Source organism: Limulus polyphemus, unplaced genomic scaffold, assembly GCF_000517525.1.
Source record: "Limulus polyphemus unplaced genomic scaffold, Limulus_polyphemus-2.1.2 Scaffold749, whole genome shotgun sequence".
NCBI lineage: Eukaryota > Metazoa > Arthropoda > Merostomata > Xiphosura > Limulidae > Limulus > Limulus polyphemus.
Window position 1 is genome coordinate 87,379 of NW_013666359.1, and position 16,985 is coordinate 104,363.

General features: G+C 30.9%; 1 protein-coding gene across 1 annotated transcript in view; it reads left to right on the forward strand.

The window, feature by feature from the left end:
• LOC106460316 overlaps window positions 1–13,462 on the forward strand; it is a 51,357-nt gene extending 37,895 nt beyond the window's left edge. The window contains exons 2-4 of the mRNA XM_022387012.1: window positions 317–522; window positions 2,534–2,669; window positions 12,924–13,462. Coding sequence (XP_022242720.1) covers window positions 317–522; window positions 2,534–2,669; window positions 12,924–13,021 — 440 coding nt within the window. The 3' untranslated portion in view covers window positions 13,022–13,462. The remainder of the gene's footprint in view (window positions 1–316; window positions 523–2,533; window positions 2,670–12,923) is intronic.
• Window positions 13,463–16,985: the final 3,523 nt, after the last annotated feature.

Here is a 16,985-nt window from a genome sequence, read left to right on the forward strand (position 1 = left end):
AAAATGACTTTTACTGATCTTTACAATATTCATTAAATTGGTAGCAAATGTCGTCGTAGGACAATCTTTAAAAGTACTGAATTGATATGCTGTTTAGCAAAGAGTAAAAATAAAGCAAATGTAGACAAAATTTGGATACTTTGTATGAAGCAAGATACTTAAATGACTTTTAGATCTATAAGTGCTACTTGATATCGCTTTGGGACTTGAACTATGAAATATTCAGCTCCCTTTTTCTTTCATTTTGAATATCAACGTGTATGTTTAAACTTCCATTTGATTATTTGCAGTGAATATAATTGGTTTTGTTTTGTAGTTTCTTTCTCCCTTAAGATCTTATCTTTCGACGTTCCTCAAACTGCACTACGAGGCCAAGAAGTTCGCCTGACTTGTTCTTATGACCTAGAGGGAGAAAAACTTTATTCTGTGAAGTGGTATCGAGATGATATGGAGTTTTTCAGATTTGTCCCACGAGATGAGCCTCAACAACTTTACTTTCCTCTTGAAGGGATAGAAGTCGATGTAAGCAACAACACTGTCGTTTATTTTTATTGTTTTCTTTTTAACTTTGTTAAGCATACTAGAAAAAATATACAATTTGCAAGTTACATTGCTGTTACCACAATATTATTGTTAGAAAAGGTTAACAAATAATATTCTATGAAAACCAAAAGAGGCTTCTAGTTTCTCAACAAATAGTGAGATTTAGAAGGATAATAACCGAAAATATCGGGATAGTAAAAAACCAGCAAACTATCTCATGCCTAATATGTCATGAAGAAAAAAAAAAGGTCTTAAAATATAAAAGATGTCAATACATGTAAACCTAATATAAGACAAGCAAAAGCAAAAACATAAAAGTTGTCAATACATGTAAACCTAATGTAAAACAAGCAGAAGCAAAAGTATAAAAGATGTCAATACATGTAAACCTAATGTAAGACAAGCAGAAGTAAAAATATAAAAATGTCAATACATGTAAACCTAATGTAAGACAAGCAGAAGCAAAAATATAAAAGTTGTCAATACATGTAAACCTAATGTAAGACAAGCAGAAGCAAAAATATAAAAGATGTCAATACATGTAAACCTAATGTAAGACAAGCAGAAGCAAAATTTGCAGACATCTCGAGAGTTGGGAGGCCCTGATTTTTGTTTTATAATATTTAGATGTATTGTTGTGTATTCACATGTTTCTAAACATGTTGCAATTCACACATTTCACCGGTTTAAAAATTAAAGTGCATGACGGTTTTATTTGGTCATTTCTTAGGGGATACTTTAATTATTTATTTTCTATTGACGCTATTGATTACAAGAATAAATTCATCAATATATCGTTGTTTTTGTTCTCGTTCGTGATAACAGTTTCAAGTTTTACCCCAAATCGGTACAACACACGGAAAAGTGGTAATGAAATCCAATAATAAATTGGTCTTCACATATATTTTTTAAGTAAAAATCAGTAACCTTGTTTACGTTTTTTTTTAGGTTTTCTGAGCGTCAGGAGTACTATTTGAAATTGAATCACTGTCGCAGCTGAAGTGTTAGAAATAACAATATAGAATGTATTATCTTTATATTTTCAATTTAATTTAACACATTCGATTGACTTTACTAACGAAATAATCCCCTCAAACCATCTGCCAAAAGTAGATGGTGTAGTTAAATCATAGATTGCTTCTTATTCATAGCTCAAAAACTGTTATGAATAAACCGATATGAAATAATTACTTCCTTTCATGACTTATATTATGTTTATTCCGAATATATCAAATAAACACTGACCTCAGAGTTCGTGAACAATTTGCATACGATACCTCTTATTGAAAAAACAAACAAACAAATTTACATTTTAACACATAAATAAAAAAAATTGTTTCTAAACCCTAAAGTGTCCACCGCTAGGACAGCGGTAAGTATTCGAATTTACATTGCTAAAATCAACGGTTCGATTTCCCCTCGGTAAAAGCAGTAGAGAGCCCGATGTGGCTTTACTATGAGTAAAACACACACAGACTCTAAAGTGTGTTTATTGTAAATAATGGATTATTTTCAAAACGTTAATAATTTATGTAATTGTTGCCAAAATCTGAAATGAGAAATTGATCATTCAATTGCATAGGCTACAATTATGCCAAACAACTTTTTTTACTTAACTTATATTTTGAACACAAGAGACGCACTTTAAAACATACATTTGACTCACCTTTCAAAATGTTTATGTTTCAAATAAATATTTCCAATGTTATTAAAATCATTTAGTACGTATTCTATTTATTTACTTTCTTAAAGGCTAGAAGACATATAAATGATTTTCAAGATCGGCAGCTATCAGTTTCTTTGTGAAATGTTACCACAAGTAAAACTTTAAGAGTCTCAAACACGGTCTTAAACAGCATAAAATATAACTCACACGAGCTATGTTTTGTGTTCTAGATTTTCATTTATAGTTTGATATTTTCTTAAGATGTCTAAAACCTATGTTGCAGCTTGAGCTAGTGAAGCTCGAAAATAATTCAATCTGTTTCAGTTTTCAAGGTCCACGAAACAGTCCATTTATATTCAGAATGTTCAGGCAGAGACTGGAGGCAAATTTCGTTGCGAAGTCTCAGCAGATGCCCCCTTTTTCAAGACTGCAGCTGCAGAACAATGGATGTCAATTCAAGGTAACGGAAAGAATGAAGATACATAAGAGTTAAAATAAATATAGTAACCCCACCTTTCTGATTGATTTCTACTTTATTTTTGATGAGACTTACTGCTAAACCACCGGGTGGGGGGTGGGGTGTCTCTCTTTATTACCTATTCTGTAATTTTTTTAGATTCTTTGATCTCGACATTAATTTTTGAAGATATTAGTCAATTGTTCTAATTATTTTTTCCGCACTAGCAAACTCCTGACTTATACAAGCAACGAAATCATTTTTTTCTGAAATGAATCGTTACTGTATTGTAATTAGTTATTGTGTTAAATGTAAATAAATAGGTATATATCTTATTTATATATATTAATATTCCGTGTCACATTTTCTTTATAAAATTATCGAATATCCAAGTTATGTTTAATTATATCTATCAGTGTTTTTATTTTAACTGAAACTGGTGCCTGTTGACCACGCGTGTCTGGATTGACAAAACTACAGTATCCCACTGCTGTCAAGACCAAAATGAAAATATAGTTTGTTTTTCATGCGCTACCGATCCTCACACGCTCACACAAAATGAAAATATAGTTTGTTTTTCATGCGCTACCGATCCTCACACGCTCACACAAAATCAAAATTTGTTTTTCGCAAAAACTTAATAAAGTATCTTTTCAAAATAATCTAAAGATCAATTTTCTAAACTTGTTTCAACTTGTTGCTGTTTTATATAACTTAGCTAAAATCAAGCTAAGAAAAATGGCCTAAAGTTAAAATAATTAAAGAAAGTGCTGATTGTGAACTTTTCTTTGAACATTTTTTTTTCTGTGTGAAAGGGTGAGATTTCTGGAAGAATAAAATATCGAAACTATTGAATATGGTTTTCATGTAACATGATATCGAATGAATATTTACGCAATCTCCAACTCACGAGTTCATCGTTACACGGTAGAACAAGTTCACATAATATACTTAAGGATACGTAATGCCTTTTTATTTTTCTAAAAAAATAGAAATATCTTAAAAACGGGAAAAGGGCCTACATGTAGTAGTCAAACTATTTGTGTAGCCATGGTGAACTTTTTTGTAACCTTAAAAACCGGAGAAGAGACTGCATGTAGTAGTCAAGACTACTTGTGTAGCTATGGTGAACTTTTTGTAACCTTAAAAACCGGAGAAGAGACTGCATGTAGTAGTCAAACTACTTGTGTAGCTATGGTGAATTTTTTGTAACCTTAAAAACCGGAGAAGAGACTGCATGTAGTATTCAAACTACTTGTGTAGCCATGGTGACTTTTTGTAACCTTAACAACCGGAGAAGAGACTGCATGTAGTATTCAAACTACTTGTGTAGCTATGGTGAACTTTTTGTAACCTTAAAAACCGGAGAAGAGACTGCATGTAGTATTCAAACTACATGTGCAGCTATGGTGAACTTTTTGTAACCTTAAAAACCGGAGAAGAGACTGCATGTAGTAGTCAAGCTACTTATGTAGCCATGGTGAACTTTTTGTAACCTTAAAAACGGGAGAAGGGTCTACATGTAATAGGCAAACTACTTGGGCAGTCATGTTGAACTTTTTTCATTTCTCCACAAATTTTGCGTTTAACGGTACCGTAGTTCAAAATATTCTAATTGGAATTATAAAACTAAGTATAATGTGAATAATATTTGCAGGTGGAGTATTTGATTTCACATTATTACTGTATTAGTTAGCTACAGGTGCTATCCGGTAAAACGTCATTTCCTGTATACAAAAAGTTTCAGAATATTCCTTTCAACGTATAGAACACACACACACACATATATATATACGTAGATATAGATGTGTAACAAACAGCTTGCTTAAAAGCTACTTCTATTTTTAATATTTTAACATTTAAACATTTTGGTAATAAGATTAAAGTTAAAAAAGCGTCCTTTACTCTCTAGATAATAATGATAAAAACTTTATTTCAGCCAACGTTTCGCCCTTGTGGCTCCTTTAGGGCTGGTAGTATAAGAACTGTTTTTAAATCAAATTATTTTCTTCACCACGCTTGTATTATTATCATACATTTACTATTTGTACCTTGTTTTTGTTGATAATGTGGTCGCAAGTCGGACGATATGTTAGTACACATTGTTATTATTTTGAATTTGTTTGGTTGTTAAGCACAAAACTACACAATAGGCTATCTGTGTTCTGCCCACTACAAGTTTTAGCGTCTTAAGCCTACAACTTAAAGCTGAGCCACTTGGAGGCTTATTTTGAATTATATATGTCAGCTGTTTTGTTCTGTTAAGACTGGGTCTGTGTTAACTAGGGTGTCTACTTTTCGAAGAAGGATCAAGGTGAACTGTTGAGGAAATTTTCTTTGGGTACTGGCTATGTCTCTTCATTAAACATGTTAACACTTCAGTACACAACGCTGCCTGAATTTCGCTGCATAAATGGTTGACTATATATGCATTTTTTCCTGTTCGTAGCAATATATTGTTAGCTAGATGTTGTTGTAAATTGCTTTCTCTCGATATTTCTAGAATTATTATTTAGCGCATGGTTTAAACAAAATGAACAGTTAAGTATTAAAATTGTAAGTGTTTAACTGTGTCCAGCTTTCCTTCCTTTCTGCCCCTGTGTTGAGTCCCGATTCTTTACCTGCTACTGTTTTGCTATCTTCATTTTTTGATACTTAGCTTGGGTTTGCCATGCAACTCAAATGTGGATAACACAACTGGCATGATAAAAGCAAGTGAAACATTGAATCTTATTAAATTACATTTAATATTACAGAATATTACAACATATATATATATATATATATGATTGAAATGCATGTATCACGGATGTATCGACGTATTGATACTTAATTGTAAGAATCTATAAATTTTCTTTTTGAAATGTGTACCAGTATTTTTTCTAGTGCCATATACATTTTAACAGCAAAGCTGCAACACCATTCAGAACATTTCTCGTGTTATTTTCGAGCTACGATTCTAAATAGCTGATGGTGAAAATACAATTATCGAGCTGAAAATGTCAATTCAAAGAACTTGAAACAGTACAGAACCTATAAGAATAATTATAATTTAGGCCGCTTCATTATACTTCTCTATTACTAACCTACATGCAACATTTCAGTCAAAATAATCAATCATACAATATAAATAAGGTACGTCAAAACATTTCAAAAGTGTTATAGTCAAAAGGTTTCAAAAGCCAAAGTAAATAATTTCTATTGCGATTTGCTTTCATGTCATGCTAAACAAATGAATACAAATACAAAAAAAAAAGAGATATACAGTCAGTACTCATCAGTTATCGTCGTCTTTCCTCAAGAATAAACAGCATCAGGAATACAATAGTTAGTTTAAACAAAGACTGTGATAAGAATATTAACAGAATGAGAAATATTAACATTCTTTTACTACTAGACAAAATCAAGTTTAAAACACAAAATTTTCCATTTTCTTGTCTGTGAACAAAAACACCTAAGAACAGCAGTTGTTCTTCAGACTCTTTTTTTCCGCTGTAAATTGAATGTGAATGTTGATAATGTTGAAAGTGGTAGTGATTCAAAACTTTTTCCAATTTTTTTAAAATTCAAAATGGTGCAAGTGTCAACCACGTATCATTTATAGCTTTTAATTTTGTAGGGGGGGGGCAGGTCTTTGAGGTTTTGTTTCCTTTTTATCTTTTTATATTACCTTTTGTTTCGTGGAAATATTTCAACGGTTTGCCAATGTTTGTAGTATGAAATATTTTTCAGACACTATCATCACTTCTTTTAAACATTCTAAAATGTGGGAGAAACGTAATATTAGTATTTATAAATAATATTTTCAAAATGTAACGCTAGAAGAAGCCGGAGTATGAAGTGTTGCAGTATTATTATTACTGTAGCCAGTTATCATGCATATTATTAATAAATATATGCTTATTTTTCATGTTCAGCCAAAGAAAATCACTTAAAGAATTAATTTAAGTGCCTCTAGGTGGATACTTAAAATTTATTGATAATGTCTTTTGTTTGAAATATGAAACTTTAACTTTAACAAAGCGCGTACAAATATTCAAAAAGTGGTAACTTTTGTATTATTTACTATTTTCTATTGAAGAGTTCCTCTTTATTGTTTCATATTGTAAATCCCCCCCTCTCAATGGCTCAGCAGTAAGTCTGCGGATTTATAACGCTAAAAATCGGGTTGCGATACCCATAGTAGGCACAACACTGATAGTCCATTGTGTAGATTTGGGCTTAACTAGAAACAAATATTGTAAATTTCATTTTCTTCAATTTGTTTTACCTTTACTGAAGGGCTAATTTTTGAATTATGTACAGCATGTTGATTATCTTGTATTTTATTTTACATCATGTACGGTATGTTTGTTATCTTGTATTTTATTTTACATTAGGTACAGTATGTTGATTACCTTGTATTTTATTTTACATTATGTACGGTATGTTTGTTATCTTGTATTTCATTTTACATTATGTACGGTATGTTTGTTATCTTGTATTTTATTTTATATTATGTATGGTATGTTTGTTATCTTGTATTTTGTTTTGAATTATGTACAGCATGTTGATTATCTTGTATTTTATTTTACATTATGTACGGTATGTTTGTTATCTTGTATTTTATTTTACATTATGTACGGCATGTTTGTTATCTTGTATTTTATTTTATATTATGTATGGTATGTTTGTTATCTTGTATTTTGTTTTGAATTATGTACAGTATGTTGATTATCTTGTATTTTGTTTTGAATTATGCACGGTATGTTGATTACCTTGTATTTTATTTTACATTATGTACGGTATGTTGATTATATTGTATTTTGTTTTGAATTATGTACGGTATGTTGATTATATTGTATTTTGTTTTGAATTATGTACGGTATGTTGATTATATTGTATTTTGTTTTGAATTATGTACGGTATGTTTATTACTTTGTATATTATTTTGAATTATGTACGGTATGTTTGTTACTTTGTATATTATTTTGAATTATGTACGGTATGTTTATTACTTTGTATATTATTTTGAATTATGTACGGTATGTTTGTTATCTTGTATTTCATTTTACATTATGTACGGTATGTTTGTTATCTTGTATTTTATTTTAGATTATGTACGGTATTTTGTTATCTTGTATTTTACATTATGTACCGTATGTTTATTATCTTGTGTTTTAATTTACATTGCACTTTTGTTTTGCTGCTTTTACTCGTTATTATTATTATTATAAATCATATTTTGATTCTTTGTTAAAGTGCATTTACTTTCCTGTTTTATCTATGCATCTTACTGTGTAAGTATTTTGTCAGGAGCAAAGAATTAGGTACACAGCGAATCACCGGATATTTTATTCTTAAATTTTAATAATTTTAAAATTTTAGGATTAAGGACGGTCTGAAATAAAGAGAATATGGGGTGTGGCACCCCCTTCAAAAATATTGTTTCTCTTATGAAGTCAGTTCTGAACAACTTTAAGCCATTAAGCCATTCTAACCGGAATATTACAGGTTATTACCGCAAAGATATTTAATCACTTACAATAATTCACAACACACAGTATCAACTTAGGAAGATATAAGACTGTATCGAAACATAGGCAGAAAAACCATTAGTTTTAACCCATTGACTGCTGATTCGTCTTTTTGGGTATGATCCGCATATGGTGTACGGCTTGCAAAATATTCCGCGCGAGTTTAGAGCAGCCGCAGTCAATGGGTCAGCGAAATTATTTAAACCTTTTGTGTTTTTAAACTTAATTTTGTCTGGTGTCTCAGTAGAAAGCCAACTAATTCAAATTTATCATCTTTCTCTTTTTTTATCTTTCTAAATATAAAGGACAAGTTAAAAAGTCTGGGTAGATAACGTTATCAACCTTTATCTACCCAGACCTTTTAACTCGTCCTTTATATTTAGAAAGATAATAAATTTGAATTAGTTGGTCATATTATACTAAAGTGTACGCGATAGTTTTTATCCAAGAATTTCTTAAAAGATAATGGTGAATAAGACTTAAACAAATACATTATGATTACAGTTTGTTTTCAGAATGGTTTGCTAGAATGTGATTAGGTGTTAAAGTGTCTGTGAAAGGGCTTAAGTTAGGGGGCATCTGAAATTAGATATTTGTTGTTATTTGTTTTATGTCAATAATATACAATTTTCGTTTTAATCTAACACGAAATGTGAAGATGGCTATTCCTAAAATAAAAGAAGGTAATTTATTGTGAATTCTAAACAATATTTTAACATATTTCCCCGTAATCCCCTCTAGGTTACTTTCTTCTCGTGCTTAATACTTGAACCACGTGACCAACAAGTTAATTGTTAAGGAAGAATTATCGCTGAGGCACAATGTACAGCAGTTTTCCATTAGAGTAGAAAAGCACGTCTTCACTATCAGTATACAGTATTTCAAAACGTGGTGAATTGAGAAGGGTTATTGTTAACTATCGTGACACGAACAATGTGCTCTGGTGCTTTGGTGTAAAGCCATTATTCTCATTCATAAAGAAGGAAATTTACGTTCATCTGCTTTCTTTTAATACATACGCTTAGTTGGCGCTTTGTCTATACTAGCTGAAGTGAAAAAGTTGGACACATTATGTTCATTTACTTACTAGATTCATGAGTTTACTACCCTCTTGCAAAATCTGAGTGTTGAAAGTATGAATCACAATTTTAAAAAAAATGTTTTAAATATTCTTTGTCACAGACTCCTAAGAAAGATTATATGGAAATCAAATTTATTATTTCAGATCTATTTTCAACTTGAACAGACACGTCTTTTAGGTGTCATAACTTAGTTTTTGTAACAAAAATATCGAAGATTACACTCGCATAATTACCCCAGTTTTAATTTATAATCTATACAAAAATATGACACTTTATTCATTCTCCAGGTAAACATTTCGATGTTGCATGTAGGTTAATAATAGAGAAGTATAATGAAGCGGCCTAAATCATAATTATTCTTATAGGTTCTGTACTGTTTCAAGTTCTTTGAATTGATATGCCTTGCTCGCAGCAATATTGACGACTTTGTGTTAACTAAATAGAGATGTAGATGGAAAAGAAGTGATAGGGTTGTGTTTAGTCTATATAGATAAACTATTATTAAGCTATCTAACTCATGGTCGGGCGTGAGCTAGTGGTTAGCGAGTAGATGACAGGGTCGAAGGTTCGAGACACAAGACACGTTTCGCACTTTCAACTGTAGTTACTATATGCAAGTGAATTGCCTAACGCTAGGAAATTTTCTTTAATATTTCTTACTGCCTTACTTGACTATCATGAGACAACTGTAGCTGATCATCACGAGTCTCGTGGTACTCCTCTCTGCCAGACTAGTATTATTGCTAATTACATGAAACTTAAATATAAAGACAAGCCAGCGGTTATCGTTCGTTTATTCTTCAAGAACTTTTCAATATATATTTTTAATTGACATCATAAAGTTCTTGAACAGTTATCTATTATCCAAAAATGGTCAAGAATAATGTGAGGTTAGCTCATTAATTTATCCATCTAATATATTACTTTCTTTCGATCAACGAAGTCATACTAGATTTACAGTTTGAAGTATATTTTGTACTTTTATAGTAATTGTTGACTTCTCGGCGATATTTAATTTGTTGCGATTTACAATATTTATATTTTTTTCAATAATTAACTTAATTCATGACTTGGGTTATCCTTTGTAAACTTGGTATAATCTGTAGCCACTACAGCTTAAATTTTTAGATAATCTTTTGTCTTATGGAGATATTTTAACGGTTTACTAACGTCTGCAGGATAAAATTATTTTTCGACACTATTATCACTTCTTTTAAACGTTTCTGAAATCTAGGGGAAACGTAATATAAGCATTTACAAAAATTTTAACGATTTTTATCAATGTAATGGTAGAAACTGGACCATGAAGGAATTGTAGGAATGATTAGTATAAACTGTTGTTACACTTGTAAGTTTACAAAAATATAATTATTTTTTATGTTGGAAATATACAAAACAGTTTACGAAAGAAAACTGAGAAACCATTGTAATCAATAGCCACACCCTCACAGAGCCAATGAATATCATTTTAAGAATGAAAAAATGTAAACCTAAAGTCAAAGTTTCACATTTATAGCAAAACACATTGTGAACAATGTTTATTTATCCAACTAGAAACACCTAAGAGATTCAACAAAGCACATCAGGATATTTAAAGGAGATACTTTTTTATTCCGTATTATTGATTACTTTTCATTAAAGGATTACTTTCCTTGTTCTATATTGTAATTTTAATTGCCGTAATTGTTTTGCTTTTACTGAAGGGTTAATATTTGAATTATGCACGATGTTTTTATTATCTTGTATTGCATTTTACATTGTACCATTCTTTTATAGTTTTTTACTAATTATTATTATTGTAACTTTCATTGTTGAAATTTATATTTTGATTTTTTGTTAAAGTATTTTTATTTTCCTGTCTCAGCTACGGATTGTGCTGAGTAAGTAGTTTATCAGGCGCAAGGGATTAGGTATTACAGGAACACATCGAATAAGCGGATTTCTATTATATTTTTTGGAATTTTATATTTTGAGCTGAAGAATGGCCTGAAAACAAGAAAAAAATGGGTGTAATACCTTTTTCAAAAGAAATATATTTTATCTAATAATGATAACTTTTCGGTTTATAGCTTTCATAATTCTGCCAAGATTCTTAGATGTCCACTTCTAGGTTCATTGTTGAGTTGTGTGTGTGTGTATTCGCTGAATACTTTTTACAACCAGCGATATGCCATATTAAAGCAGACATTTTGCCATAGTGTTCTCTATGGTTTATGAAATTCAATATCAGTTAAGGGAAGCCTTAACTACTTGTCATTTGCAGAGATTGAGTACGTTATTGAAACGCTTTTGGAGACTCAGCAGGTAGTTACAGTCCATGTAGCCATGTACAGTCACTTTGACGACTGTCTACGTGGACAAAGCCTTGCAGCGTGGCTTGCATTGTGAAAGGTTCCGTCTTAAGGCTGTCATGTTCACAGCACACCACTCCTTCAGCGCCCGTTTCAATAGTTTAATCGGACATAAATCCATATGCACTACTGTCGGCGACTTGAGGGTATGTCTTTGTCTTTTTTTATGTGATATCATGAATATCCGTTTCATTCTCCACAGCTTCAAGTATGCGAGAGCTGAACAGATATGTGGTAAAAGTAGTTTATGTACATATAACATGTGTTGTTTTACGGACCACTTTTGATTACGTTGCGTACTGCTGTCTGGGGCAACAGTACAACTATTGCCACTTATTTTTGTATTAGTAGATTCTTATCTCTTACAAGACGTCGCATTTTGCTTAACACGTCGAGGGTGCGACTTGTTGCAGGCGTCTTTTGTGATGGTCCTAGTTTCCCAAGTCGATCCATACTGTTTTGCTTTCCAATGCTGTTAAGTACAAGTGATATCCACTTCTTCGAAATTCTAACTATCTTATCTAAACACATTTTTATGATCTTAGGGTATGAATCGCTTGTAACGGAAAGGACGATTACCTACCCTTCCCATAAACGATCACTTTTCGATGGCTTCACGCTACCTACAAAATGGCAAACAGCGTTAAAATGTAGTTTTGATACATCTCGTTATATTACAACATTATATCGGCTGTGGTTTTAGTGACTTGCCGAGTTGCATATTCAGAATCGTTTTAATATAATGTACTCAACCTTCTGTAATGGTGATTGACTTACTTTAGGCTAGATTTTATAACTTATGACATCTTTAGAATTTTAATATAGCTTTTCATTATTAAAACAGAAAAATAATTCTGACTATTTGTTTTGAAAGTTTTCTGTGACACAACGTATACTTACTCAAATGCTGTGTGCACTTACATGAGTACTGTTTACGCTTTTTCGGGTACTGCTTACAATTTATTAAGTACAGTTACAGTTGAAATGAACAGTGATTACTTTTACAGGATATTTTCTCCTTTTGACATGTCTTTTTTATAATATGGCTATATTATAATACAGATATATAGATGTTTAATATGTAAAAATGCTATAAAACAGAGCAATAATGTATATATATTTTTCATTTAAAAGTATTTTTTGAAAGAGTATAAATGACAACCGGATTACGTATAGTTGTTTTGTGTATCTGATCCTAATATGAACTCGTAAAAATACATATAAGGTGATTATTTATTTGACTTGTTTCATCATATTTTGGTGTTAGAAGTAATTTTTATGAACTCTTTATTTATTTCCAACTTTCAGATACTTCTGGATTATCTCGGTTTTCTCTTCAAGGAATGTTTCCAGTAGTTTTGTTCGCAGCTATTTCCTCTATTCTTTATCCAGATCTTCTCTGGTAGTAGTCTTCATTGGAGCTCCAAACCTGTAATGGGCGTTAAAACACATTGAGAAAAATGCATGATTCTAACAGAAAAAGAAATGAGACATAAAAATGGCGCAAAAACAAAAACATTGTGGAAGAAGAACATAGTTTAGTTGAATTGGATATCTACTTAACATCACATTTTAAAAGCCAGAGTCCAAACCATTTTTCGCTAGCTTCATGAACCAAACGTTTTATTTTCGGTTATAAAACCTCTGGACTGTCACTGAATCGAATTACAGGGATATGAACTTTTGAACGGTATTATTATCGACTGACATTCATGTGGTAGGCTAAAAGTAACTCTAATATACTGATATTCGTGCCTCTTTTCAATAGACCTTTAAAATGTATATGTATATTCTGAAAACTGTACTTTCTGATGTATATGTTGCTTTTTAAATCTCTTATCTCAGAACCTTTGAGTTTTATTAGTCGATGATTAAGATAACTACCACTAGGTGGTTAATACACACTCAGTAAACACCCAGATGAAGCAAATTCAGTTTACAGTCATGTAACATTAACTATGAAAATAATATACATGCTAAAAATATTTGGTTTAATGTTTAAAAAAATCACTTTCTGAAATATGATAAATGTCACAGGAATACACACACAGATCTACGTATATATACATAGGAAAATAATCGAGACAGCGTTTTAAGTTTTTAATGGAACATCAAAACAAAATTGCTTAGAATGAATAGGACAATTTTTTGTTATATATATATGTCTTAAATGTTGAATGCAGTATTTGCTAGTTTTTCACAAGTCTTTAAAATAATACTCTTAATATTATACATTGAAATCGAAAGATTTAAAAACAACAATTTTTTTTCAAACACCTAAGCAACCTTATATGTAATTAAGAACAAAGTTACATCAGATGGCGTAGCATAGTTGCCTATTCATTGATTCGTATATTGTTTTATTCCAATAAAATGAATGTTGACTGTTTGATTTTTTACATGAAATAAATTATCATAATATATTGTACAGAGTATCTGAGATTTATGGCGCATTTGCAATGAAATACAAAATAGAAAAAAAAATATCTGGACTTAAGAAGAGTTTTAGGCTTGGAAGAATCTTAGTACAGTGTTTCTAAGCAGAAAATGCTTAGTTTAAGTACTGGTTTAAAATTTACTCAGCAAATGTCGCATTTTCTTATGTTAAAAAGGAACATTTATATGACCCCGATGTTCATAATATTTCATACTATTTCCGATTTCGCTAATTACAGTAAAGTATCTGTGGTGACTGATTACTGAACGTAGTACAGCAGTTAGGGTCTATAACCACTTTGTCTTGTAAGTAAACTATAGATATTTCAAATAAGTAGTTATGAAAACAAATGTTAGTGGGGTTTAAACCTGGGTCCCTCAGGAACAGGAGGAAGACGAACATTATTTTTAAGATAGTGTGTTAAATTGTGAAGCACTAACGAATCTGGATAATTTCATTGTTATGATATACGATTAGTTAAATATCTGATACATTTTCTTCCAATTTGTTAACGATTTATTTCTATAAAAACAAATCCCGACAAATGTGCACACTTGTTCCAGTAAAATAGGAAACACGTCAATTTACATTAGAACATAGCGACCTATCACGCTTATCTAAACAATACTGTCACTAATTTCTTCCAAATCAGAGACCAATAATAATGACGATGTCAAGCAGCGCTGTGTACCAGGAGATAATTGTGATGATGTAGATCTAATGTGGACTGATATAAATACATAACAGCAAAATAATTAAATAGAAGGTGTGTTTGTTAGGGATAACTTCAAACTTTTTTCGCGCTAAATTTAGGTACAAGATGGGTCTTCAGTTGAAAAACCACGTAGAACGATAGCTCGTGAATTAACATAGGTTTAAGTTTAAAAATCAGAATGAATTATGTAATTACGATGCTTATTTATTACGTCTTCAACAAACTCTGACAAAATACAGAAAATCAAACTGAGGTAAGTGTAGCAGCTAATATTAAGTTTAAGCAACTTCGAAAAGTTAAACAGTTTAAGTTAAATTAGCAAACGACAACATAAGAAAATCTCATTTATGATTTGAAATTCACGCACTTGGCAAAATTAAACGTTATGGAAATATCCAGGTCATCTCTTAATCTATATACAAATTTATTTATTTATGCAGGCTTGCGTAACCTTTACTGGAACTTTCATTACTGTATTTATCATTTTGCCTGATGAAAGCTTCAGTATAACCGAGCTGAAAGTTGCATAAATAAATTAGTATTTACATTGAAAATGTCCTAGGATTATTCGTAATGTCCAATATAAGTAAATCCTGTTACTGATCAGATCATATGTAATTCCAAAGGGAACAGTTTGGATTGAGGCTAAAAGAGGTTAAGTAATGTCATCTTTTATCATCCTTTGAAGTCAAGCAATGAGTTAATGTAATTGATCAGAAGGAATAATATAAATTAAATAAGATATTATGTTTATAATAATAGACAACTTTTCTAGGTAAAGTATGTGCGGTTTAATATGTTGAAAATGAGCATATGTTAAAAGACAATAGATTAATAAAAGCACCAATGTTTTAACAATACTTACTGCTATTGTAATGAATATTAAATCTATAAAAATGTTATATTTTTATTGATAATGAACAGCATCTGAAAGAAGAAAGTACATAATGTCAAACAACTCGTTTATTTAATTGTTTGAAATAAAAATTGCTTTGATTATTTAGATGTGTGTAACTCCTGTGTTTTCCTTCAATATATATATATTTATACGGGAAAGTAAAAACAAAGAGCAATAAAAATATTCTAGGATTTATAAATATAATCTATCAATTGTATAAAAAGACACTAATTTAGACGCGGTGCATTCTGGGTTTGAACGCCTCTATCTATATTGAGATGAACTATTTAAATTTTTTACCCACCTGATGCGTAGAACAAAGGTTAAAACTTGACAGTAGGTTAGATAGAGAGTAGTGGTTTAGGTGGTGTACATTAGGGGCTCTAGTGCATATTTCTGCTTCTTATTTTGAATTTTAAATAACTATCACCAAGGCTTAGAAACAGAAGAAGTAGAGAATAGAAATTGTTTTGGCTACAAACAGTAAAAGGTAGTTTAAATGGGATTGTAACTCCACATCTTTTCTGATGTACCACACTCTACTGTTTGTACTCTATGGTATCTAGTTTTATTTAACTGCTTGTCCCAATGTTTGTGATGTTTTTTTCTCTCTCTTTGCAAAGCATTTGTTTATACAGTTATGCTAAAAGCTACTAACGTCGTATATGTACGACAGACAAATAAAATTACGACACAAACTACAGAACTTAAAGGTAGCGTATTTTTAAACACGTGTAGAAGAAAGATCTCCAGATGTAAGACCAACACAGCGGTGAGAACTCATTGGCCATAAAAACCACATGTAAAAGTAAACTACACATTAAAAATTAGGACCAGACATAGGTGTCGAGTCCAGACGTCCCACAGCTGACACCACCATTCAGTGTATCTAGCCAGTTGTAGGAAGGTAGTTCTTCGTAATTAAACAGCAAAGTATTACAGATTCTTTAATGTCACAATCTGTATTAATAATAATCAAACTTAAGATTCCTAGGTCACTATACAATAGTACTAAAGAAAGAATACTGGAATTTACCTTCCTAACTTAATACATCACTCAAGTCGTATCGTATCATTACCTAACTCACATATAATTTTTTCTCTCATTGTTATAATTAATGATGTCATGAGCTATGAATCATTCTTTCTGAAGTTTCTGTACATTATAGCTTCGGTAAATCTAATTTTGACTCCAGCTCAAATACTTGAAATTTATATATTTTGTTATAAATTATCTCACGTCAATTTTATACTATGCTCGTGAACTTCCAGATTTGTCAGATTTCATGGTATTTTTGCTATTAAAGTTATTCAGAATTC